At 42.6% G+C, this 27,547-nt stretch overlaps 1 protein-coding gene and 1 long non-coding RNA gene across 5 annotated transcripts in view; one reads left to right on the top strand and one right to left on the bottom strand.

Annotated features, from left to right (window-relative positions):
• The window catches only part of TPGS2 (tubulin polyglutamylase complex subunit 2), a 69,602-nt gene extending 46,723 nt beyond the window's left edge, over positions 1-22,879 (top strand). For 2 of the 4 annotated variants that reach the window (XM_006938859.4, XM_003995142.5), the window contains 5 exons: positions 2,756-2,843; positions 4,961-5,089; positions 17,479-17,592; positions 19,345-19,505; positions 20,770-22,879. In XM_006938859.4, coding sequence (XP_006938921.1) covers positions 2,768-2,843; positions 4,961-5,089; positions 17,479-17,592; positions 19,345-19,505; positions 20,770-21,000 — 711 coding nt within the window. In that variant the 5' untranslated portion in view covers positions 2,756-2,767 and the 3' untranslated portion in view covers positions 21,001-22,879. Of the gene's footprint in view, positions 1-2,755; positions 2,844-4,960; positions 5,090-13,453; positions 13,534-17,478; positions 17,593-19,344; positions 19,506-20,769 lie in introns of those variants that run through there. The other 2 variants (XR_006587838.1, XM_006938858.4) reach the window with 2 other exon arrangements.
• On the bottom strand, positions 21,086-27,220 carry LOC123381155. Its single transcript, XR_006587839.1, has 2 exons — positions 26,624-27,220; positions 21,086-24,781 (listed from the first exon to the last, which is right to left on the bottom strand). It is a non-coding gene; the product is annotated as an uncharacterized LOC123381155 (long non-coding RNA).
• Positions 27,221-27,547: the final 327 nt, after the last annotated feature.

The raw sequence follows: 27,547 nt of genomic DNA, 5'->3' as shown, positions 1-27,547 counted from the left end.
CTTAGACAATTATTTGTCTTGGGGTGGGGCTCTGGATTCAACTTATTTGGAACTCTGCACTTCCTGGATTTATGATGTGTTTCCTTCTCCAGGTTGGAGAAGTTTTCAGCCATTATTTCTTCAAGTAATTTTTCTTCCGCATTCTCTCTCTCTCCTCCTTCCAGGACCCTTTTGTCTAATACTAGTCTGGTCTGTGTTCTTTCATAAGTCCCTTAAGGTATCTTCACTCTTTTAAATGTTTTTTTTTTTCTTTCTTTCTTCCCACCCCCACCCCCCACCCTTTTGCTGCTCTGATTAAATGAGTTCCACCACTCTATCTTTGAGCTCACTGTCCCTTCTTGCACTTCACTTAGTCTGCTGTGGAACCTCACTAGTGTATTTTTTGGTTCAATCATTGTATTCCTCAGCTCTGTGGCTTTCATGTGTTACTTTCTTTTTCTAACTTTTTTTTTTAATGTTTATTTTTGAGACAGAGGGAGACAGAGCACGAATGGGGGAGGGGCAGAGAGAGAGGAAGACACAGAATCTGAAACAGGTTCCAAGCTCTGAGCTGTCAACACAGAGCCCAATGCGGGGCTTGAACCCATGAACTGTGAGATCATGACCCGAGCCGAAGTCGGATGCTTAACCGACTGAGCCACCCAGGCGCCCCATCATGTGTTACTTTTATATTGTACAACTCTTTGTTGAAATTTTCACTTTGTTCATGCATTCCTCTTTTGAGCTCAAAGTGAACATATTTATGAGTGTTATTTTGAACTGTTAGGTAAATCGCTTATCTCCATTTCATTATGGTCTTTCTGAGGTCTTATGTTCTTTTGTTTGGAATGTATTATTCCTCTCTTCTTTTTTTCTTCCTTGGTTTCTGTGTATTAGGTAAAACAGCCACCTCTTCCAGTCTTAAAGGCAAGGTCTAACGTAGAAGATGAACTTTGTTGTTCTACTGTGCCCTTGTTCTTTGTTGTCTCCCAAACCTGATGTGATTGTGTAGGCAGGCTTCTTTGTCCTTAATAACTCCCAATGGTTCAGGGTTTGCCCAGACTTGTAGTGTTCCAAAGGGGAGGATCTCTCTCAACACCTAGATAAAGCTGATTGGAAGCTGGGCCCTCAGGCAGCAGCTTTTAAAGTATGTAAATACAGTTGACCCTTGAACAATGAGGGGGTTAAGAGTAACAACCTGTCTGCAAAGTGGAAAATCTACATGTAACTTGACTCCCCAAAACTGTTGAGAAGAAGCCTTATTGAAAACATACAATTAACATATTTTTGTGTGTTTTATGTATTATACACTGTATTCCTACAATAAAGCTAAAGAAAAAAAATCTTATTTAAGAAATTAGAAAATACATTTACAGTACTGTATCGGGGAAAAAAGTCTATATACGTGTACCTGCACATTTGAAACCTGTGTTTAAGGGTCAACTGTATACATCCTTCAGGGAAAGAGTATAAACTGGCTGTTTTTCTCTGTTCCCCCTACACTGCGCCCCGGGTGGATAGCCAGTCATAAACTGTTTGCTTACCATCCCATTGAACCCATAAGCACAAGCCCTGCTGGCTACCAGAGCCAGGCTATTGAGTACTGTGTCCTTTGGGCGACAGCCAAAATAGCTGGGGTGCCATACATATACATAGGTGCTTTCACGGAGACACTGGTGACCTGGAGCATGGCAGAGGGGTAGTGCATGCGAACATGGTGCCCGCTGGCCTCCCAAGTCTGTGCAGAGGAGAGACCCTTAGGCCATGGTTTTTGGAGATCAACAAATCGGCGTCTTTCATGGAAAGACTGGGCTTTTCAGTGTGCTGCCTCTATACTGTACCATGGTGGGATAGCTGATTCAGAACGGTTTCTTTGTTGCGGTCCTGTGAGACCTGGAAACCTAAGCCCCTTGGCCACCAGAGCCAAGTAATCAAGGGATGTGTCCCTTGGGCAGTCAGTGCAAAAGCCACTGCATCAGTTGGATGCGTAAGCTCTTTCTGGGAGATACTGCTGACCTGGAGCAAGGCAGAGAACATGAAGATGGTGACAGCCAGCCACCCCATTCTCTAGAGAGTATTTTTGTCAGCCCTAGATGTGTGCTAAATTAGGTAACTGCCACTCAGGCTGATGCTGTCAGATAAGCAAATAAGCCTCTTACACAGAAAGACTGGAAGTCTGGGTACTTTTCAGTCGACTGCCTCTGCGCTAGGCCCTGGGTTGGTAAACCCGCATACATGAGCCCTTGGACAACTATTTCTCAGTTTCTGTAGCCTTGTGGGTCTTGTGGAGCAAGCCCTTTAGCTTACAAAGATAGATGTTGGGGAGTTCACCTCTCACATGCAGACCTTAAAAGTTGGTGTGCCAGATACGGAGTTCAAACCTGTCACTCTTTAGAGGGAAGATCGGGTTCTCTCCTGATTGTGTGTTGCTGCACCAGTGGTGGGGTTTATGGTGAATTGTGTCTCAGCCTCTTACGCATTTCCATGTGGGGTTTTTCTCATTCACCCAGTGTGTAGGAGTTGCTAAGTCAATTTCTGATTTTCTTTCAGAGGAAGTTGTTCAATAAGTAGCTGTGGGTTTGGTGTGTCTGTGGGAGAAGGTGAGTTCAGGGCCTCTGGTGTTGCCATCTTGAACTCAGTAATCGAGTTTGTAGATAATTATCAGAATCTTCCTATTTGGGGTATCTGAAACATGGTAAGTAGTATCCCCATTTGCTTTGGGGCATAGCCTTGTGCCCTTTTTCTGCCCTAACACTCAGCTGCTTTGTGATTCTAGAAAAATAACTGCATGCTACCTGAGGATGTGAAGAATTTTTACCTGATGACCAACGGCTTCCACATGACATGGAGTGTAAAGCTGGATGGTGAGACAACCTTCTTGCTATAGGGTAACATTTCCCTGGATGGTGAGACAACCTTCTTGCTATAGGGTAACATTTCCCTGGCTGAGAGATTGGGTATCTCAATAGTTTTCGGGAGTTCTCTGAAAGTGTGATTCTCTCCCAAAGCCAATACATATCATCGTTTCACCCACCACCCACTATGCCAGAGTCTAGCTGGTACTTAACTGGAAACTCAATCTAGAGGCTTCCTTTTGGTACGAGCAGGTGAAAAACATTAATCACTACACAAAATTCTTGTACTACTTCAAACTTAAGGTCTCTGAAGGCTGCACCTCAGAGCAGTCTCCTCCAGAGTGAGGGAAGGAACAGCCACTGATGGTCCTAAGATGGGCAACTCCCTGGGGCACATGGGTGGCTCAGTCGGTTAAATGTCCAACTTTAAATCTCAGCTCAGGTAATGATCTCCGCACGTTACTTAAGATTCTCTCCCTCCTTCTTCCCTCTCAAAAAAAAAAAAAACAAGATGAAATAAGAGGGGCAATTTCCTTCATTCCCAGATTGGCAATGATCTCAAGAGCTGTGTCCCTCACACCAGATCTTAAACTTCTCTCCACATCTCCCCAGCATAAGTTACCAACCACCTTACTTCTCTAGTTGTCATCCTAAGTATTAAATGTGTCTAGGACAGACATTCGTGTTGTAGATGTGGGAACTCATAACTTAGTAGTACAGATACTACGTACACATGAAAGGCGATGATGCACATTAAGTGACGACTCCTGTAAAATTTCATAAGCCAGGAAACCCTGTTCTAGCCATTCCTTCCACAGACTTTCCTGGCCAGAAGAGGCCTTTATTGCCTCTGGACTCCAACCACCTCCCCATATCTACTTTCATCCTCAGGAAGCATCCTGCACCTCCCCGTGGTGTCACTAAGAATGCAGAATTTTTATTGCACAGCGGATCTGCAGACCTGGCTTCTGTCCTTCGTTTCCTCCACCTCCTGAGTTCCTTTTGGTGATTCTCAAAGTCTCTCTCTCTTTCTCTCTCTCTCACCTGACCAGAGGCACTTTTTATAGCTTATTATTGAGCAGTTAACATGAGCTTTTAGCTTTGAATTATTTCCTCCATTGGCCTGAAACCATTCTTGTCACCAGCATCAGAGCCCTTCTTTGTAGCATGGCCATGGCCTTTGCAGTCTGGAGTAAGAGAGAGAATGGACAGAGACTAGACCGACGGACAGATTTTCCCTTGCCCACATCATGAAGACAGACTAGCCCCTTCACAAGTGCCCTCGGACAAAAGTTTCATGAAGTTTTCATGAACAAGTCCCTGTTCATTATTCTAATATCTAATTTAATTCTCCTAATCCTAGTCGTCTTATGCGATCCCCAGTTCTGTCCCCATTTCCGTCCTTTCCTGGAGAGCTAAAGTCAACAACAGAGAAGGCAGCAGAGGCAGCTTCTGAGGTTTACCTCTTGGTCTGTCCTGCTTGGACTTTCCGTGGTCTGTATACCAGCTGTTTTACGGCCTTCAGTTTTTTCAGCAGTCAGATTTCTAGGTCTTCGTGTGCCATCCAGTGTCTAGTATCCTATATGACGAGGATGCTGTATAATTGTTAAGGAAGATATGTGTTTGCCTGTTTCTTATTTATAGCCTAATCCCAGAAGACTAGAATCAGGCAAGAACGCCACCAAGTTCTCTGCAATAAGTAAGGAAAAATGACACATAAAGAGCTATCTTCCATTGTGGAAAGCTTAGAAGAAGAGAAGTAACCCTTCATGCAAGGGAAAGAGAGAGCAAAAACCTTTTTAGGTCCTTTGCTCTTCAAACAGGGTCCCTAGCCCAGATTTCCGAGTTCTTTTTGAGCGTCCCCTTTGTAAATTCCTTTAATACTCTGTTCCAATGTGTGGAGTGGGGGTCTCTTCACCCATGATTTGTTGCCCCCCTCCCTTTTTTTTTTTTTTTTGCATGATAGGTTGTTGCTCTGGGGCATATAATCCACTGATCCTCTTCCTTCCTTTCCATCAGATTCCTCAGCCCGGGAATCAAACAACAGTTGGGCTTAAGTTACTCAAGCAGAAGTCCTTATGATGATACGGTAACAAGGCTTTTTCTCTTTGCTAATGTTTCCCTAGAGCACACCATTCCACTGGGCAGTATGGTTATTAACAGCATCTCAAAACTGACTCAACTCAACCAGTCTTCTGTGTATTCACTCCCTAATGCACCAACTCTGGCAGACCTGGAGGATGATGCACTTGAAGGTACCTGAAGGAACCTCTGCTCTGAGTTAGAAATTAACGTGTTTGTTTCCTTCTATAATGTTGAAAACGGTAGGAAGACGCTGTGGCATTATAATACTCTCCCCAAACCAAAACCTTTCCCCTGTGTGACTTCTTAGGACCATGGGAGTAAGGTAAGAAAACAGCCTGTATCAACAAAGGAAATTTTCATGAAGAAATGTCAGGGTTGAGATTTTTGTTTTGTTTCCAGCACTCGCTTCAGTGACTGGCACAGAGTTGGCACTTAATGTATGCCTAGTAAATGAATGAATGTTAAAGATCAACTTCACTCAACATTTCTGTGTCAGGAGCTTTCAGGGAACATGGAATCTAAATGCAGCTCCCTTCCTCCCCAGGCTCTTTGCCATTCCTGATTTAAATTGCTGCTAAAAGCTAGGAGCAACTGGGCATAAGTGAGAAACTTTGTCAGAATCGATTTGGCTGCATGTATCAGAGACCCCTTACAACATCTAAACTAAATAGGAGTTTATTTTTTTCATAACAAGAAATCTGGAACTAGGCTGGTGCAGCTGTTTGAGAAAGGCAATGATAAAGTCTCCCTGTGGCTTCTTCCACCCACCTTTGGATATGGCTTTCATCCTCATCATTGGGGAATGTGGGCTCTACTTCCTAGCTTCCAGTCTATGTTCCAGACAGGAAAAAAAAAAAGTAAAAAGCAAAGCAACAACTAAAACTGTCTTTTGGCAGAATCTCTCCCGTTTTATCAGGAAAACAGTAGTTTTCTCAGAATCTCCTGAAGCCACTGGCTAGAAGAGAGTCAAAATGTTATCCATAGTTGCAAGGGAATCTGAGGAAGTATGTTTACCTGTTCAGCATTGTCTCCTCAAACAGAATTGGAGTTTAAGGAAGAGAGGGAGAATGAATATTGAGCAGGTAACTAGTGTCTCCAATGCCAAGGACTTGGGTGCATTTAAGGCCATTCTCTCACTAGAAAACCGATGCAAGGCTTTCTGCAACAACTGCATTGGCAGTTGGACACTAGCATAGGCATCCCTAGGAGATCCCACGGTGCACAGTTCCAGACTGTTTCAGTTTCTTAAATATTAAAACTTGAAATGACTTCTTGATCCATGCGTTGCAGTATGGATGTTGTGTTAGCAAGCATGAGAACATTAATCTCATGGTACATCTCCATCAGATGGACCAAGTGCATTGTCCATAAACAGTGATATTTTGAGAGTAATCTTTTTTTCTGAACAGTTGGTCTCAACAATGGGGTTAAAATGTTCAATAAACCATGTTGTTAGCAGATGTACTGTCATCCAAGCTTTGTTGTTCTATTTTTAGAGCAAGGCAGAGATGATTTAGCATAATTCTTAAGGGCCCTAGGATTTTCAGAATGGTCAGTGAGCATTGGCTTCCACCAAGTCACCAGCTACAGTAGTCCTTTCAAAGAGAGTAAGCCTGTCCTTTGAGGCTTTGAAGGTCCTAGGTGGTGTCTTCTTCTAATAGAAGGATGTTTGGTCTACATTGAAAACCTGCTATTTAGCCAGCACCTTCATTAATTATCTTAGCTAGATCTGGATAACTTGCTATTTTGCCTTACACTTTTATGTTATAGAGACAGCTTCTTTCCTCAGACCTCATGAACTAACCTCTGCTAGCTTCAGACTTTTCTTCTGCAGCTTCCTCACCTGTCAGCCATAGAATTAAAGAGAGTTAACGTCTTGATCTGGATTAGACTTTGCCTTAAGAGAATGTGATGGCTGGTTTGATCTTCTATCTAGATCACTAAAACTTTCTCCGTATCAGCAATAAGCTGTTTTACTTCCTTATCATTCAGGTGTTCACCAGAGTAGCACTTTTAATTTCCTTCGCACTTATGACTGGGCTGTTTGGCACAAGAAGCCTAGCATTCGGCCTGTCTTGGCTTTCAACATGCCTTCCTCACAAAGCTTAATCATTTCTAGCATTTGATTTAAAGTGAGAGTCATGCGACTCTTCCTTTCACTTGAACCTTCAAAGGCCATTCACTGTAGGGTTACTGATTGGTCTAATTTCATTATTGTTGTGTCTCACAGAACAGAGAAGCCTGAGGAGAGGAAGAGAGATGGGGGAATAATAGCCAGTGGTACAGTCAGAACACATACGTTAATCGTTTGCTGCCTTCTGCAGGTGTGTTTCATAACAATTACAATAATAACATCAAAATCAGTGCAAACCTCACCAGCACTGTATCTCCCCATCCCTGCATTTTGCAGGGCCTCTGTCTCTGCAGCAGCGACTATGACAGCAGCTGCAACAGGCCCTGCAGAAGGCTGAGGGGTGCCTTGTTAAGGCTGAGTGCCCCGCCCATGCACACTTTGCAGAGAAGCAGTGGCAGCAGGTCTCATTTTGCAAGCAGACTGGTGCATACCTTGTTAAAACACACCTCTACCCTGGCTGGAGACCAAACACTGCCCACAGTAGGCCAAGAGAGCTTCTGCAGATGACTGCACTGAAGGAAAAGGTACCTAGGACACAACAGGACACACACAACACATATAAGAAACATACCTGAAGCACCAGGTCCTGGTGAACAGGGGACACTGTACTGTCGGGCACTGCAGGAATGGTTCTTCATAATGCCATTACTTTGAAGAGCAAGAGACATAGCTGACTTTCCTAACACACAGAAACAGATACAGAGTTAGACAAAATGGGACCGAGGAATATGTCCCCAGTGAAAGAGACCAAAGTGAAACAGATATAAGTAGTATGCCTAATAGAGAATTTAAAGTAATGGTCATAAAGATACTTACTGGAGTTGAGAAAGGAGTGAAGAACATCAGTGAGACCCTTAACACAAAGATAAAAAAGAATCAGAGATGAAGAACGCAGTGAAATTTAAAATGCACTTAATGGAATGAATAGACTAGAGGAAGCAAAGGAATTAATTACCTGGAAGACAGAGTAAAGGAAAGCCATCAGGCTAAACAATGATATAAAAAAGAATTATGCAAAGTGAGAATAGACTTAGGGAACTCAGTGACTCCATCAAGTTGTAAGAACATTCATGTTATAGAGATCCAACAAGAAGGAGAGAGAGAAAAGGGAGCAGAAAATTTATTTGAAGAAATTGTAGCTGAAAACTTCCCTTGTCTAGGGAAGGAAACAGATATTCAGATCCAGGAAGCACAGAGATCTCCCCCAGAAATCAACCCAAGGAGATCCACACCAAGACACATAGTAATTAAAATGGCAAAAGTAGTGATAAAGAAAAAACAATTTTTTGAGAGAGAGAGAGCATGAGCAGGAAAGGGGCAGAGAAGGAAAGAGAAAAAATCTTAAGCAGGCTTCCCACGCAGCATGGAGCCCGACGTGGGGCTCAATCTCATGACCGTGAGATCATGACCTGACCAAAATCAAGAGTCGTTCGCTTATCCATCTGAGCCACCTAGCCATCCTGATAAAGAAAATATTTTAAAAGCAGCAAGAGAAAAGAAAACAGTTCCATATAAGAAAAACCCCACAATGCTATATGCAGATTATTCAGCAGAAACTTTGCAGACCAGTATGGAGTGGCATCGTATATTCAAAGTGCTGAAAGGATAAAATGTGCAGCCAAGAATACTCTCACCAGCAAGGCTATCATTCAGAATAGAAGGAGAGAAAAAGACTTTCTCATATAGACAAAAACAAAAGGCGTTCGTGACCATTAAACCAGCCCTACAAGAAATATTAAAGGACACTCTTTGGGAAGGAAAGAATAAGTAAAAAATATGAGAAGTAAAAACACAATAGCAATAAAAGTAACATACCCATAAAAAATCAGTCAAGGATTCGCAGAATAAAACAATGTAAAATATGACCCCATAAACCTAGAATGTGCGGGGAGGAAGGAGTAAGAATGGGTTCAGACTTTAAAAGTCACTGATCAAAGATCATCATAACAAATATAATAATACAAAAGATTGAAATATTGCACAAATTACCAAAATGTAACACAGACACACAGTGAACAAATGCTGTTTGAAAAATGATTAACAGTAGACTTGCTCAACAGGTTGCCACAAACGTTCAAAGCACAACAAAGCAATTTATGCCCGTACTAGAGGAATTCAGGAGCAAAAACTGGGAAGAGCCTGCCACTCAAGACATGCATGTAGTTCTCAAGAGAGGAAAGGTCACATCTCCTTCTTATGTGTGCTGGGGCCTTTGAACCCCTGAAGGCAAAGAAGTTGTTAAATAAGTAGACTGAGTCTTCCCCGCCTTTGAAGTTGGAAGAATAGAGGTGAACTGGATACCAGAGAGGATCTCAAGAGCCCTCAGCAAAGGACACAGCTAGGGAGAGAGACCACATTGTCCTACATACCCATAGAGATAGGGAATGTCCTACATACCCAGTTGGCGTTGGGGCACCTTCTAGGTTCACGCCTTTTAGGATAGTCCAGCAGTTAGAGCCAAGTCTTATTTAAAACAAACAAACAAAATTAATGTTTATTACTTTTGAGATAGAGCTGGAGAACATGTGGGGGAGGGGCAGAGAGAGGGAGACAGAGGATCCCAAATGGGCTTCATGTTGAGAGCAGAATGTGGGGCTTGAACTCATGAGCCATGAGATCATGACCTGAGCCAAAGTCAGATGCTTAACTGACTGAGCTACCAGGCTCCCCTAGACCTAAGTCTAATTGGAGGAGTGCCTGGGTGGCTCAGTCAGTTAAAATCCAACTTGTGATTTCAGCTCAGATCATGATCTCATGACCATGACCTCGAGTCCCACATCAGGCTCTGTGCTGAGCTGTGGAGATTTCTTAAGATTCTTTCTCTCCCTCTTCTCCCTTGCTTGTGCTCACTCATGTGTGGGTTCTCTCACTCATTCTCTTAAATAAATAAATAAATAAATAAATACTTACAATGAGGTAAGATTAGAAAAACAAAAAACCTAATTGGAAAAATACTGACTCTTTTCAGGGTACTTAGTATTCAGAAAGAGGCCAGTCAGAAAGATATATCAGGAAACACAACCAGAGAAATAAAACTGCTAGAGGATACAGATGAAAACCTAAGTAAAAACAGGAATCAGAATAAAGACATTAAGACAGCACAAAGGGGGCACCTGGGTGGCTCAGTCGGTTAAGCATCTGACTTCAGCTCAGGTCACGATCTTGCGGTCCGTGGGTTCGAGCGCCGCGTCGGGCTCTGGGCTGATGGCTCCGAGCCTGGAGCCTGCTTCCGATTCTGTGTCTCCCTCTCTCTCTGCCCCTCCCCCGTTCATGCTCTGTCTCTCCCTGTCCCAAAAATAAATAAACGTTAAAAAAAATTAAAAAAAAAAAAAAAGACAGCACAAAGGATTCCTATAGAAGAACAGTAAAGATTCTCAAACAATTGATGAATTGAAGAATATAAACATTATTGAGATTTGAGTTAATAGCATGATAAACCGAGTGCAAGATGTATTTAAAAGGGGAAAATTATGAAGAAAACGGTGGAAGGGTAAGAGAAGTAGAAAATAGCTCCAGAAGACCTTCCATTGGTATTACAGATGCTCAAGAAAGAGAAAAACACTAGATAGAAAGCCAGTAAACACTGATACAAGAAAATTTCTCTGCAGATTGAAAGGGCTCTCTGAGAGTGAAATTGAATTCATGAGAAAAGAGACACCTAGGCGTTACATAATATGGGAAAGAATTATAGGCTTCTAGGCAAAAAATTTAAGGTACTTATGAAGAAATAATAATCAGACTGACATCAGACTTCTTGCAGCAGTGGAAAGTAGAGAAAGCATATTCGGGTTACAGAGGGACAAGGAGTAAAAATCAAAAGGCCCACATATATAGACCAAACATGTAAGGATGTGTAAAACTTCAGGGACATCAATACTCTAACCAAAAGACAAATGCAACTGAATGGAGGTCCCAAGATATGGATATAAAAAGGGGAGGAAACAAGGGATCAGCAAACCTCCTCTGAAAGAGGTGTCTAGGAATCTTAATGTCTAGGAATGTGTTCCATAGCTCTTATGTAAGAACTCTTGGAAAAGGGGACAGGCGCAGTGCAAGGAATATTGTAAAACCTATAGTTGATATTTGAGCAATGCAGAAGCTTAGGGGCCGTGACCCTCCATATAGTCAAAACTCCCCTTATAACTTTTGACTCCCCCAAAATTTAATTACTAATAGCCTGCTGTTGACTGGAAGCCTTACCAATAATCAATAAATACATGTTTTGTATGTTATTTGTAAATGTACTCCTATAATTAAGCTAGAGAAGAGTAAATATTAAGGAAATCACAAGGAAGAGAAAATACATTTATAGTACTGTAAAAAATCCATGTATAGGTGGACACATGAAGTTCAGATCGTTTTCAAGGGTCAAGTGTGTACTGTCTCAGCTAAACCTAAAAGAAAGGAAAGAGGGAAGATGTAACAGTGTTACGGGTTAAATTATGCCCCCCCAAATTCATACTGAATTCCTAACTCCTAGTTCAGAACGTGACATTGTTTGGAAATAGGGTTATTACAGATCTAAGTAGTTAAGATGAGGTTGTATGGGAGTAGGGTGGACCCCAATTCAATATGACTGGTGTCCTTGAAGACATAGGAAGAATGCCATTTGAAGATGAAGGCAGAGTTGGGGTAGTATTTCCACACACTAAGGAAAGCTAAATTGCCAGTAAACTACCATAAGCTAGGGGAGAAACATGGAACAGATTCTTCCCCCATAGCCATCAAAAGGAAACAACTCTGCCAACACCTTGATCTTGAACTTGTGGCCTTCAGAATTGTGAGACTACAAATATCTGTTGTTTAAGCCATTCACTTTGGTACTTAGTTACAGCAGCCCTAGCAATTAATATAGAGAATGTTCCTGGGGTCCCTACTAGTAGAAAATGTAGGACAAAGGAGGAAAAGAAGCAGAAAGTAGACGGTATCCTCCTACTATAGGGAAGAAATAGTACACCTTGCTGGGGAAAACAAGAGTGTCTTGATGTTTGAATTTTCTATTTTTGTATAATAGATTATTATCTAACAGTTTCATGAATCAAGAATTCATAAGAGAACACATAAGTAGAGTTCTCTACTTAGGGTCTTACTTACCAGGCTAAAATCAAGGTGTCAGCTGGTGCTGTGATCTCATTTATGGCACAGTGACCTCTTCCAAGCCCACTAGTGGTTGGCCGTACTCAGTTTCTTACAGCTGTGGGACTCAGGTCCCTGTTTGTTGCTAGCTGTTAGCCAGGGATCACTCTCAACTCTGTTAGGCTGCCCTCAGATTATAGCCACATGACCCTCTCAAAACATGGCAGTTTACTTCTCAGCTAGCAGGAAAATGTCTCTCCAGTCTGCTACAACAGTCTCCTATCTTGTAACATAATCAAGGGAACGGCTACAACATAGTCACAGGTCCTGACTATACTCAAGGGCAGGAGGTCATGAAAGGTCTGTATATTAAGGAGCAGGAATCCTGGGAGCCATCTTGGAATTCTGCATACCACACTTGATTAGGGGAGATAATGGTCTATTTTCAAATAAGGGTAGAGTCCTATGAATCTAATAATACAAACAAGTGAAAATAAGGAAAGTAACTAATATAGAAATAAAAATGTATAGTAATATCACCAACCTAATAATATTGAATCACATGAGTAAAAATGAGGGAAAAGAAGAAACATAAATTAGGAAACAAAACATTAAGAGAAATAAAAGAAGACAGATCAATCACGATATTAAATGTTCTGGGATTAAGTTTCCCTTTTTTTTTTTTTAATGTTCATTTATTTATTTTTGAGCAAGAGAGAGCACAAGTGGGGGTGAGGAGGGGGGCAGAGAGAGATTGGGAGACACAGAATCCGAAACAGGCTCCAGGCTCTGAGATGTCACCCCAGAGCCCGACACAGGGCTTAAACTCACAAACTGTGAGATCATGACCTGAGCCGAAGTCAGATACTTAACCAACTGAGCCACCAGGTGCCCCTAAATTTCTCTTTTGAAAACCAAAGACTGTCAATATAAAAAGCAAAGCTCATCTATGTTATTGTTAGGAGCAGAGCTAAACTGATGAAAAGACTTCCTCTTCTGGTAATGGCAGACAGGTAATTCACGAGAGCCTTCCTGCTAAAGACAACTGAGAAGTCAGACCAAAATACAAAAACCATCTTCCTAAAATGTTTACCAGAGAGCTAACAAGATGATGAGGTAATGTCAGATCAACATCCAGAAGACAGAAATCCAGGGAAGAGATGCAGCATTTGGAGTTGCTTTTGCCTGGGGTACATTGCCCTTTTCAAACAGGCACTGAGGATGCTGGAAAGCTGTGAATTGGACTCGTCTTGAAGCCAGGGGAATAAAACAGAGTCCAAGTCTTAGAAAAGTTGGCACCCATAAAAACTACCCTGCTTTTCAGGTTGGCACCATGAGGAGCAGTACCAGAGGAGACTGAATGAACCGAAAGTAACCATTTTTCACATGGACTGAAGCTCACGTGTAAGTCCTATGTGTGTCCCAGAACATGTTAAATCCCAAAACTAGACTAAATTGATTCCAGATTACTAAGCTCCTCAGGGGCCTAGCAGAAACAAACAAATTCACTCTAGAGAGATGCTCTACAATGGATTGTCTTAATGGTTGCATAACTGTAAATATACTAAAAAACCATTGAATTGTATAGTTTAAATGAGTAAGTGGTATGGTACGTGAATTATATCTCAGTAAAGCTCTTACATAAAAAGAAAATTCTACCCTAGAGGAAGATAACATTACCTTAGACCTCAAACTGTTTTATAAATAATTTTTCAAAAAATAATTACTTTAAAAAATACACACATGAAGAAACACAACGCCATGAACAAGAACCAGCACAAATAACAGGTAACAAAAAAGAGATCCACTGGTACTCCCAAGAGTGAAATTATTGGGCACAACAATATGCTAATGTACACACAAAGATAAAACCGAACTAAAATTTCTGTGAGGAACTGAAAATAGGTGACACTGTTTATTTGGTAAAAAAGGAAGCAAGACTCAAATATTGACCTTTTGGTAATGGCAGAGTACATTTTACCATACCAAGACTATTCTGCGAAAGCTTTTTCTTTTATTTTTCTTTAACATTTGTTTATTTTTGAGACAGAGAGATAGAACACAAATGGGGGAGGGGCAGAGAGAGAAGGATACACAGAATCCAAAGCAGGCTCCAGGCTCTGAGCTGTCAGCATGGAGCCCAATGTGGGTCTTGAACTCAAGAACCAGGAGATCATGACCTGAGCCAAAGCCAGACGTTCAACCAGCTGAGCCACCCAGGTGCCCCCTCTTTAAAAACACACACACACACACACACACACACACACACACACACACGCAAGTGGGAGTGGGCAGAAGGCGAGGGGGACAGAAGATCCAAAGCAGGCTCTGCGCTGACAGTTCTGGTGCCGACAGCAATGAGCCTGATGCAGGGCTCGAATTCATGAACCAGGAGATCATGACCTGAGCCAAAGTCAGACGCTTAGCCGCCCAGGAGGCGCCCCTCCTCTGGGAAAGCTTTAAAAACTAGAGTGGCATCTATAAATGGCAGAAGGGAACCACACTGAGTGAGTTTCGTATTTTTATTACTTTTCTCCAGAGGACAGACCCTGGTCATCATCAGTCAGGGCTGCTGAACCTTGGTGGGACCCTACAATCTGGACTTTAGATTTCACCCAAGATGGAGTAACAGACCTGATTTATCCTCCAACCTGGAGATACATAGATATATAAAAATGGATTTCAAGACACTGACCATCAGGCAGTGGAGGACAATGAGCCTGAAAGATGGAAATAAAGGGAACCTCAGCTTATTACTTCAAGAGAGTTTTCCAGCCTATAGCATAGAGAGGGGAAGCCAGGCAGAACTTGTTGTACTCCGTGAATTGATCAAAAAGAGTATGAAAGTATAACCTCTAGGAGAGAGGAAAGCCATGTTTAAAATTTTTTTAGTTTTGGCACAAAAACAGACACTCAGATCAATGGGACATAATAGAGAACCCAGAAATGGACCCACAAACACATGGCCAATTAATCTTTGACAAAGCAGGAAAGAATATCCAATGGAATAAAGGTAGTCTCTTCAGCAAGTGATGCTGGGAAAACTGGACAGCAACATGCAGAAAAATGAACCTGGATCACTTTCTTACCCCATACACAAAAATAAACTCAAAGTGGATGAAAGACCTAAATGTAAGACAGGAAGCCATCGAAATCCTCGAAGAGAAAGCAGGCAAAAACCTCTTTGACCTTGGCCGCAGCAACTTCTTACTCAACACATCTCCGGAGGCAAGGGAAACAAAAGCAAAAATGAACTATTGGGACCTCATCAAAATAAAAACTTCTGCACAGTGAAGGAAACAGTCAGTAAAACCAAAAGGCAACTGATGGAATGGGAGAAGATATTTGCAAACGACATATCAGATAAAGGGCTAGTATCCAAAATCTGTAAAGAACTTACCAAACTCAACACCCAAAAACAAATAATCCAGTGAAGAAATGGGCAAAAGACATGAATAGGTACTTCTGCAAAGAAGATATCCAGATGGCCAACCGACACATGAAAAAATGATCAAATCACTGTCAGCATCAGGGAAATACAAATCAAAACCACAATGAGAAACCACCTCACACCTGTCAGAATGGCTAACATTAATAACTCAGGCAACAACAGATGTTGGCGAGGATGTGGAGAAAGAGGATCTCTTTCGCACTGCTGGTGGGAATGCAAACTGGTGCATCCACTCTGGAAAACAGTATGGAGGTTCCTCAAAAAATTAAAAATAGAACTAAAAATAGAACTACAGCAATTGCACTAGTAGGTATTTAATCAAGGGATACAGGTATGCTGTTTCAAAGGGACACATGCACCCTAATGTTTATAGCAGCACTATCAACAATAGCCAAAGTATGGAAAGAGCCGATGTCCATCGATGGATGAGTAAAGAAGATGTGGCATATATATAGAATGGAGTATTACTCGGCAATCAAAAAGAATGAAATCTTGCCATTTGCAATTACAAGGATGGAACTAGAGGATATTATACTAAGCAAAATTAGTGAGAGAAAGACAAATATCATATGACTTCACCCATGTGAGGACTTTAAGATACAAACAGATGAACATAAGGGAAGGGAAAGAAAAATAATATAAAAACAGGGAGGGGGACAAAACATGAGACTCATAAATATGGAGAACAGAGGGTTACTGGAGAGGTTGTGGGACGGGGGATGGACTAAATGGGTAAGGGGCATTAAGGAATCTGCTCCTGAAATTATTGTTGCACTATATGCCAACTAACTTGGATGTAAATTTAAAAATTTTTTAAGAAATAATTTTTATTTAAAAATTTTTAATTATTTCTTAAAAATGTTTTAGTTAGAAATGTAAATAAACACATTTGTATAAAATTATATGTATGGCTATATGTATAAGTAAAAAAATATTTCTAATTGAGCCAGACTTAGCACTAATTATAAAATAACATTAAATATTATAAACATGCATTTTAGACAGAGGAAAGGAGATTCTAATCAAAAGATCATAGTGGGGCACCTGGGTAGTTTAATCAGTTGAGCGTTCAACTCTTGATTTCAGCTCAGGTCATCTCACGGTTTGTGGGGTTTGAGCCCCACGTCAGGCTCTTTGCTGACACCTCAGAGCCTGCTTGAGATTCTTTCTCTCTCCCTATGCTCCTCCCTGCTCGCTCTCTTAATAAACTTCAAAAAAAATTTTAAAAATTCTCTCTCTCTGCCCCCCGCTCACATGCACTTGCTCTAAAATTAAATTTTTTTTTTTTAAAAAGTGCTATAAATGAGGAAAAAGCAGTTATCTGGGGAAAAGAACAGTTGTGTCAACATCAGGCCAGATTACTTAGCCTTTATGTATTCCCATTCTCAGCAAGTTCAGGTGGTTTTCCTTGTGCCACCTTCCCCCAGATTGCGTGATACTGTCTTTTGGTGATGGAGAAGCCCAGACAGAAGGCTTGAACCATGCATACGATCCTGGGCATTTAGAGTATAGAATGCATTTGGCCCACATTGGAAACAGTCGTTAAGAATATGTCTGAGAGGAGCGTCTGGGTGGCCCAGTCGGTTAAACATCTGACTCTTGATTTCAGCTCAGGTCATGATCTCACTGGTTTGTGGGATCAAGCCCCATGTTGGGACCTGCTCTGTGAACACAGAGCCTGCTTGGGGTTCTCTCTCTCCCTGTCTCTCTGCCCCTCCCCTCCACATATGCACACCCGCTTTCTCTTTTTCTCTAATATTTTTTTTAAAAGACTATGAGATAAGGTTTTTTCCGGTTTTGTTTGTTTTTTTTTCCCCTCACCCTAGCAAAACTGGACAAGTAAGTATGTATTTGAGTTGAGTATGTTTGAACATGACCATTAACTTCTGGATTTGCAGCCAGTGAGAACCAGCCAGAGAAGCCTCACTTTGATTCTCGAAGTGTGATATTTGAGCTGGATCCTTGCGATGGGAATGGGAAAGTTTGCCTTGTCTACAAAAGAGGGAAGCCAGGTAAGACTCAGCGACAAGCATGGGGCTGCCGTTGGGTGTGGCATGGATGACCCTGCTCTCCGGTCCTCACACAAAAGGCACACTCCTCTCTGGACTCATGAGATGCCACTGGGTCTCTTGGAGATGCCAAGACTGAGAAATCCCCTTTGGTCCTCCCTGAGCATCTCCTTCTAGGCCAATCACTAGAGTCTTTTTAAGCTGTCATCATTTGTGAGTTACTACAAAATAGTGGGAGTAGGATACTAAGCAAGTAAAAAGTAAAAGAAATGGTCATTCTGTTTATAGGCTCCTCTAGCAGGCTCACACATTAGGAAAGCATCCAGGAAAAGCATTATCCTTCTAGTATACTTCTATACATAGGCAAGTTGACAGCACTAAAAACCTGAATTAGTAAACCTCAAGCTAAAGACCTCAGATGAGAAATCCAGAGTAAAAGCCTCCAGCCTCTGTTGAAGCAGCTATTATCTGCCCCCCGCCCCCAACAGCAGTTCAGGCCCTGGCTTAGGGACTGTAGACAAGGCCGAGCCCTCTTTTAGTAGCTCTCTGCCTGGTAGGGGTGAGAAGATACAGACGTCAGGATTTTGCCCCTGGAGAAAAGAGGGGCCATCTTTGCAAAGTAGCCTTCCATCTACATATTGGGTTATGGGAAGGTGTGGTACAAGAGGAGTTGTGAGGTAAAGGAAGCATCCAGGCAAAGACACACAGTAAAGTTACACCATGGGAAAGTGCAACTGATTTGGAAGGAGTGACAGATAACTTCAGTTCATTGGGCTGCCCGGTTCATCTTGTGGATGGGGAGGAGATGAAGCCAGAGGCCAGTTGTTCCCCTTCATGCAGAGCTTGGCAGGAGTTTGGACCTGACAGTGTGAAGTCAAGGTTGTTCAATAGAAGAATGGCAGAATTGAGATGCAACTGTATGTGACCACAAGCAGTCTTGGAAAAGGAAGAGACTGGAGGGTTGGGGCCACTTAGGGAGACATTAAGTCCATTAGACAGGAGATGCACTAGATTAGAGGTCTGCAGTAGGAAGAGTGGAGTGTCAGAAGCAAATGAGGTGGGAGCTGGTGTGATAGTGCCTGCTTCAGTTCAGCCAGGACCTCTCGCAGCAGCACAGGTGGGATCCAGGACGGGTGCTGGTCTGGGCTCCTCCGTAGTGGCTGCTCACAGCCCCTCAGATTCCTGATGGAGACCTCTTCAGAAGACCAGAGCCATCCAGAGTCTGCTTCCATCAGGAAAGCTGAGGTCACAGTATGTCCCACTGGAGCAGGGGTGGCTGAATGGAGAGCCTGAGTGCACAGAAGGCCAGTGCCAAGCACATAAGGCAGTCAGCTGACTGATCAGGAATCTGTAAAAAACAATACCAATGAAATGCCTAACAGTGGCCACTGGAGCATAGGCCTGGGAGGTTGGGGGGAGGGAACTTTAATTTCACATCCTTGAAGTATTGGAATTTTTTTTTTTGACGTTACAGATAAAAGGAGAAAAGTGTGGGGTGCCTGGGTGGCTCAGTCGGTTGGGCGTCCGACTACAGCTCAGGTCATGGTGTTGCAGTCCGTGACTTGGAGCCCCACATGGGGCTCTGTGTTGACAGCTCGGAACCTAGAGCCTGCTTCGGATTCTGTGTCTCCCTCTCTCTCTGCCCCTCCCCTGCTCACGCTCTGTCTCTCTCTCTCAAAAACAAAAGATTTAAAAAAAAAAAAAAAGGAGAAAAGTGTTACACCATGCATTCGTTTCTTTTGTCTGCTATTTCAGCATTGGCACAAGACGCTGAGATTTGGTTCCTGGACAGAGCATTATACTGGCATTTTCTCACAGATACCTTTACCGCTTACTATCGCCTGCTCATCACACACCTGGGCCTGCCACAGTGGCAGTATGCCTTCACCAGCTACGGCATTAGCCCACAGGCCAAGGTAAGGGAGGGACACCTATCATCTCAAACTGGACTATCAGAATCTACTGAGATGCTTATGTTGTAGATTCTCAGTTTCCCTGTCTGATTCAGAAGACCCGGGATGGAGCCCAAGAACCTGCATCTTCATAATGCAAGGCAGATGATTCCAGTGTAGGTAGACAGCCTCACTTTATACTGAACTAAGTGGTTCCCAAACTTGACTGATCCTCAGGATCACCTGGGAGTTTACTTTCTAATTAAATTTTATTGAGGGCTTAGGTCAAGTTGTTTTGCATAGTATGTAGATACAGGAAAAGTGAAAAGTCAGTCTCTTACTCCCAGATTCTCCAGCCTCCCAGCCTTCCCCAGAGGCAGCCACTGTTCCCCTTTTCTTGTGCCTTTCACAGGACACTTTACTGCCTAGAAAGTATGCATGCATGCATACGATTTTTGGTTCCTTTTTTTCTAAATCACAACTGCAATAATACACCTTTCACATCGTTCTGCAACCTTCTTTTCACTTAACATTCCATCTTGGAGCTCACTTCCTACAGTACATACAGAGCTGTCCTTTTTAGTGATACAGAATATTCCACTGTATGGATGTGCCTCGTTTATATTACACATCTGGGCAACACTTCAAACATACGATCGCCAGGTAATGCTCATATGCCGCCTGGTATGCCCGGAAGAACTTAGGCTGGGTGGCAATAAATGAGGGATTCAGCTCCATGTATGTATTCATCTGGTGGGCCCCACTTTGCTCAAATGTCGCATAACAGCATCATCCAGTCAACCCTGTGACATCAATAAATGTGATGCTCTTTGCCCAGAAGGGGAAGACAGCACCAACAGGCACCTGCCTTCAGCCAAGGCCTGCTACTGGCCTCTGTTATGCACCTTCCGTGTGAGGAAGGCACTGCCCAGTCTACCTGATGGGCAGTGGCTGGTTGGAGGACAGAACAGTTAGAAGAACACTGATGATCTGGGACCTAACATCCCACACTCAGGGCTCACTAGATCAGAAGGAAGGATGTTTACTTACATTCTTCGTCCTCGCGCTGCATTTATTGTGAAGGTTATGAGACCTCATGAAGCAATGTGTGTGCCATCACTTTCACTTAAAGGAAGTACTAACAGATTTTCAAGGCAGTTTTTCAGAAAGCCTTTTGCTCTCTTTGCCCCATCTCCCCAGCCCTCTGTCCCCTGGGTCCCCACTAAAAAGCATAAACAGTGGCATTTCTCCTTTGAATTGTGACCGCTTTCCCAATTCTGCCTTACAGCAATGGTTCAACATGTATAAACCCATCACCTACAACACAAACCTACTCGCAGAAGAGACCAACTCCTTCGTGAACAAGCTGGATCCCAGCAAAGTGTTCAAGAGCAAGAACAAGACCTTAAGCCCCAAAAAGAAAGGGCCTGTCCAGCCTGCAGGTGGCCAGAAAGGGCCCTCAGGTCCTCCTTCCACCTCTAAATCCTCTTTTAGTCCTGGAAACCCTGTCCGCAAATGAGCACCTCCACATCCTTGCCAGCCCCACAGCGATGATTTCCATGCACAGATGGCCCAAGCCTCCAATTCTGTGTGTGGCACCACAGGCCTCTTCGCCGTCTAAGTGAGCCAAATCCTAGTCCTTTTACTCCTGTTGGCATTAGCCAGGAGTTCAAGGGCATTCTCAGGTCTCCCCCAGAGTCCTTTCCTCACCCCCAGCCTCCAAAAGCTGTGGAGAGCTTCAGAACTTACTAAGTAGCTAAATAATCTGTTCAGGGCTTTCCCCTCTCCCCACCCCCACTCCTCTGCATCCCTCAGCCGTGATTAGAGAAGGCCCCTGAGGAAATCGCTGGTTTTGACCCATGAGACATTAGAACTGTATTCTTCAGTTAGTAACCACTAGCCACGTGTGGCTGTTTATATGAAAAATTCAGTTCCTCAATTGCATTAGCCATGTTGTGAGTATTCATGTGACTAGTAGATTCTGTATTAGACAACACGATAATGGAACATTTCCATCATCACAGAAAGTTCTGTTGGGCAGCACTGCGTGAGAATATTTTCATGCTGCCCTTTCTTGGTTCATTTTTGTTAGGAAATGTGGATACCTTAATTTGATGGGTCATAATGGTCCATGAAAATTCTTGAAGATACAATTGTACATGTTCTTTTTATTTTTCATAAGTAATTCTCTGCTCCCTTTTCAGATTGCTATAAAGTTTGTCAACATTATCTTAATTTTTTTTTTAAGAGGAAGTGATCTGCTGTACTTGAACCATTTAAAAACAAAAACTCCCAAGTATTGTCTAGAGGACTCTTCATAAAGAATTTTGGTAAAACCACTGTTGACAAGAGCTTTCCACCTGCTCTGCCTTCTAACTGCTTCCAACAATTCATGGAGTAGCAGAAAGGGACAAAGAGGGACCAAGCTGTCAAGGATGAGAGCTGAAGTCTTAGTCTTTTAGAAATATTTTTCTTCCAAAACTGATCAAACCAAAGGGAGAACCAATAACACCAGATAAGTGATTCCAGCCTGTGGCTGCTACTCCAAAACAAGTCAGGGTCAGAAGGGGATTGAGAAGTCCTGTCATCCTCTCCTGTGGCAAGCACCCTTCCTCTAGTGCTTGTTGAGTCCCCTGAGTTACTTTGAAGTCAGGCCTGGCCCCGTGCTGCTTTCCACAGGTGAAGCAGCAGAAGACCCAGGAGGGCAGTGGAGCCCTTCACATCAGCAGGAGCCCTCTTAGGATGTAGCAGAGGATGGGGGTTCTGGTGAGGAAAAGAGAGCATGAAGACTCGGGCAGCTAGCTGATGTGTAGGACCCAGCACAGAAGATGTCCAGAAATTAGGAAAATAGTACCATTAAAGGCATTGAAATGTCCTCCCTTTCTTCCATGGTCTCTCACATCTTGTTATGGTGGATTTTTATTTTCTACTTAATACTGTTCTAAGTAACGAAAAATTTAAATTCTAAATTATTAGCATTAACTTTATTCGTCTTTGTATTATGCAATTCCAGTTTTAAACTACAACTAGAAGGGCAGTGAACTCGTGTAGAATCACCAAAATTAGATAATTTGCTTTTCATAGTTTATGTGCACATATTGTACGTATATGTATTTTGTCCTTACCAGAACACTGGAAACACTGCCAAAACAAACAAACAAACAAAAAAAAACCCAAAAAAACCTATCTCAATTATTCACTTCTTTGTATGTACACATTCTTATTCTTTCAGCTTACTAATGAGTAAGGAAGGACTGAAAGAACTATGGGCTGCCTTTTGTTTTCGTTTTTTCTTGTCATCATATTCAGCATAAGTGGATGGCTAATGAAGTGAGTAAATGGCTAATGACATGAGTACAATAAAAACTTTAAAAAAAAGTAACATGAGTAAAAAAGGATATGACAGGGTTCCATGGTCATTCATGCTGCTTAGCATGCTATTACCTTCTTTTTGCGTTCAAATCAAAGTCTGGTTTAAATAGTGTGGCCTCTTAGGGCTCTCGGGGCCCCACTTAGTTGTAGGAATAACTTGCTTATATTTACTTTGCATCTCAACTCCTGCATCACGGGTCTGCTGGAATTTTGTGCATACAGAGATCACGAAGGCTCTGAGTGGGTTGGTGAGGAACAGTGGGCACATACTGCATGAGACTTCACTTACAAAACACAAGTTCAGAAACAACATTAAGAACTTCAGACAACAGGAGAGCATTAAACCAAGGGTGTGGCCCATTGAGTGCAGGGCCCTCTGTGCTGCTGCCCTGGTAAAGGAAGGCAGGAGCATTCCTGGGGAAAGACTTCAGACAACATGTAAGTTGAGTGTGCTACATGAGAGATAAAAACTCATCCATGAGATTTATGTTTTGAAACAAAAGCAATTAAAATGGCAGTAGGCTCTATAAATCAGTTGCCCAAGAAAAAGACACTATGCTGGAATCACAAAATGAGAATGAATGGCAGAATGCCATATAATGCATTGATGTAGTTAAGATTGTGCTTAAAGTACCACATCATCACGCTGCTTGAGTCCTATAGCAGGGAAGGACCCAAACCAAGGATATTATGACTTGCATATAATAATCCATAGAATCCCTTGACGCTGTGCTCCCCAAACTTGAACATGCATCAGTGTCACTGGAGTTGGAAGGAGTCACTAGGAGAGAAGACACTCAAATCCCTTTCCAGACCCACTAAATCAAAATTGCAAGGAAATACATCAGGACTTGTAGTCCGCTGGAATTCTGACAATAATGCTTACCGAGTCTGAAACTTTCTACTTAATGAGTCTAGGTGGTTGTGTCTTCCTTGCATGGGAAAGAACTTCAAGTCTGTTTTTAATCTAGTAAAGCATGTACAATGATTGGAACAGAAGGACCAAGGGACCCTGTGTGAACTATGTATTTTTTTAACTTTTTATTAAGGAGAATTTTAAACATTTACAAAGATATGCAGAATAATGAATCCCATGTACACATCACTTGGTCTCAACAATTCTTATGACCAAGCATGTTTTATCTATATATCTAGTCTTTACCCTTCCAATTTTAATTTTTTTACATAATTCTAAGTTACAGTTTTTTGCATTACATTTTCACAATTCCTCTAAGGATTATGATATATATTCTGTTTTCTATTCAATACAGTGTCCACTCACATGGCATCCCTAGTAGCCGTATTTGTGTAGAATTCGGTCCCCCTCCCCCACCCTTGATCACAGGTGACTGGACAGTGGGTAGATACCAATTTAAATTGACTACACTTTAACCCTTGGGGTCTTGTGATGCATTTTCCTTTTTGGTTTAAGCTAACCCAGACTGCATTGTTTTTCTAGCTAAGCATTCCCTGGCTAATCCACAGCCTCCATTATGGAGCTATTGTGAAGATTAAATCAGACAATAGATGAGAACTCAGAATAGTCTTTTTCCCTTCTTCCTTTATAATATGACTCCAACCTTTCTTTCCAGCCATTAACTTTCTACATGCACCATCTGGCTCTGCCTCCTGATCCACTCACTTTCCTTCTAAAACACCACCATGGTTCTCCTTCCATGACTATATAGTTTCCTACCTGCCAGTGCTGGCCAGATGTCCCTGCTCTTCCTCCCAAGGCTCTGCTCCAGTCTCCTCCACGTCGGAGCTCTCCATGAAGCCCTAGTCCACCAGGAGAGCCCTCTCCGGAGTGGAACGCCACATACCAGTACCACTCAAGTAATCTCAGGTCATCTTGCCTCGTTTCCTGTCTTTGGTGGTTGTTGAGACGGACTGTGTTACCGAGGGAAGCCATGCTGCTTGGTGTGCAACTCCGTGAACCATTAAAAAAGATTGAACTTCAGTTAACACATGATTTTGCTTTGTGCTAAAATATTGAGTTACCTCATATTTAAATCAGGATAGACCGGTGGGAACAGACAACCAAGCAAAGCAAATTAAAAAAAAAAAAAAAAAAATGCAAATGCTATTTCGATGCTTATGCAAATTGTGAAAAGGTGGCTACTACTTTAGAGGCAGGACCCTCCAGTTCAGCTCATAGACTGCTTCTGTCAGAAGACCTGGCCATCACGAAGTCTGTTGCTGATACACTGCAAAGGTTTTGGCATCCAAACAGTATCTCCCAGACTGCCTCTTGCCACTCACTGGCTGTGGCTGAAAATCTTTTACCAATGTGCCTTGGTTTGTAGTTTCAGAAATGTAGTCTTTGTGATTACCCATTCTTAAGTTTTTTTTACAGCACCTAGTCCCCAGGCCTTGCCCAGTACCTACCCTTGGTACATGTAGCACACAGAATGAAAGACCATCCAACTGGTGGTCTTCAGTATCCAACCAGCTAGTTTGACATGGATAAAACCTGTTGTGAGCAGACTTCCAGATGATACGGGTGAGATGCAGTAGTGAGGACCAGCCAGAGGGCGACAGGGTGAAGACAGGCACCACAGGAACTGAAGCGGTGCTTTATAAAGCTTTATTGCAAAAGTGGGTTTAGCGGTTGTCAGAGATGGGTGTGTTGGGCCACAGCATGTATGACAAGTTCATACAGCCCCGATGTAGACTCAGAGGAGAGTGTGCATCTAGGCAGATCTGTCAGGGGACCACAATGAATACCAATCACATGGCATTCTCTGAGGACAAGAAATCCCAAGGCTTGGAACACAATGTGGGCAGTGGGTAGACCTAGATCTGTAGACGCTGTTTGAAGTTTTTGGAGTAAACATAGTCCAAAGCAGTTTTACAAGCAAATTTTACAAAAATTCTCCTTTATATAAAATGAATATATAGAGAGTATATATATATATATATACAAATGTGTTTTCTCTCATATCCGTGCTCTTTAATACACTAGTGATTAACCACATGTAGCCATTTAAATTTAAAATTCCACTCCTCACGTCTCTACCCACATAGGTTGAGTAACCACGTTTGTCTAGTGGCTACCACACAGAATGGGGTATAGAAATTTCTGCCACCACAGGAAGTTCTCCAGAGCAGCCCTGTCCTAGACCACGCATGACTTATTTTCACCTTACGATTCGCAGAATGATTTTGCCGCAAAGCCCCTTTATACCGTACTCTGCTCTGCGCACATTACCTGGAGACACTTTAAGACACAGCATCCTCACATCCTTTCCTACTTTGTATGCTCTTTTTATAACTCCTGGCTCACGGTGAACACCAGGGATGCGCCAGCATGCCACTGCACACCCTGGAAAGGGGGCTGTTGTCCTGGCTGCACAGTGGACTGTGCACCTTCTGGGCTTTGCCCCACGTGCTGGTAAAGGGCCCAGGGCAGCTCAGCCTCTCAGCGTCTACACAGCGTCTGTCCCCGAAAGCGGATGGAAACGAAAGAGCAGGTTTCTGCATCTTTGAACAGCTCATCTCTGCCCTTACAGGGAACAGGTGGGCCTGATTTGAGAACACTCTCCTGAGCCCAGAAATAAGAAACGTTTCTCAAAGTACCTGCCATTATTTTGGAGATCGGTTACCTCTTCACAGCAGAGAGCCTGGCAAAGGATAGCTTGGAGACCAGCCAGAGCAGGGACACAGACAGCCCTCAGAATTCTTAGTTCAAGTCCAACCAAGGGATCAAAAGTTGCAAATGAGGGATCATCTATTCGGGACAAGATTAAACCTCTGGAAAAACCGCTTACCTTTACCACAGCTCCAGTTCCCAACTGTCCACTTTTAAACTTTGTAAATAAGGTTATCCCTAGGGATAGAGGTGGAGGCATAGATTGCTCTTGAGGGTCTGCATTTATGTGTCTGGAGGTTCCTGAGGCACATCTCCCACGGATGGCTCTAGACCATGGCCACACACAGGTTCTAGAACAGAGTATTGGGATTCCAGAATATAGGCTTATTGAGCAACTTTACTAAGAACTATTTTTCTTTACTGATTCTAAAACACTACTGTGGCCTTAATTATTATCTCCACAAATTATATTTTAGACCATTTTTTTTAATGGGGAAAAATATTAACCCATTAAAAGCAGGAAGAATTCAGTCAAGTACAAGACATTTAAAATTTGTCTTAATACATCATTTTTTCATAAATACAACCTTATAAAGTTTAATTTAACCCAATCCTTGGTTGGTTTAGGAAGCTGTTGATCTGATCTCGGGGTGCCAATTTCAGATGGCTCAGTCAGTTAAGCTTCCAACTTCGACTCAGGTCATGATCCTGCTGTTGGTTCGAGCCCCGTGTCGGGCTCTGTTCTGGCAGCCCAGAGCCTGGAGCCTACTTTGGATTCTGTGTCTCCCTCTTTTTCTCTGCGCCACCCCCCCCCGCCCCCCGCCATTCTCATTCTCTCTCAAAAATAAAACATTTTAAAACTTTTTTAAAAAAGTTGTCAATTTCCATAACCTTTACAATTTCAGGACAGTTTTTCTTCCAAAGTGAGGCAAATTATTTTTTTTCATACCACCTGCTGGGAGGGATGCTGGATTAGAATCCATTTCCTTCCATTGAGTCTGTATTTCTAAGGTTGGGTTGAGCTGGGAATCGACTCTATTCCCTTTGCCGTTTCCAATCTTATGCCTCAGTCTTCTAAATCAAGGGCTCTGACGTTGATTGA

This window comes from Felis catus, chromosome D3, assembly GCF_018350175.1.
Source record: "Felis catus isolate Fca126 chromosome D3, F.catus_Fca126_mat1.0, whole genome shotgun sequence".
Taxonomy (NCBI): domain Eukaryota; kingdom Metazoa; phylum Chordata; class Mammalia; order Carnivora; family Felidae; genus Felis; species Felis catus.
Note: the sequence above shows the minus strand (reverse complement) of the source record. Positions and strands in the feature narration are given on the sequence as shown.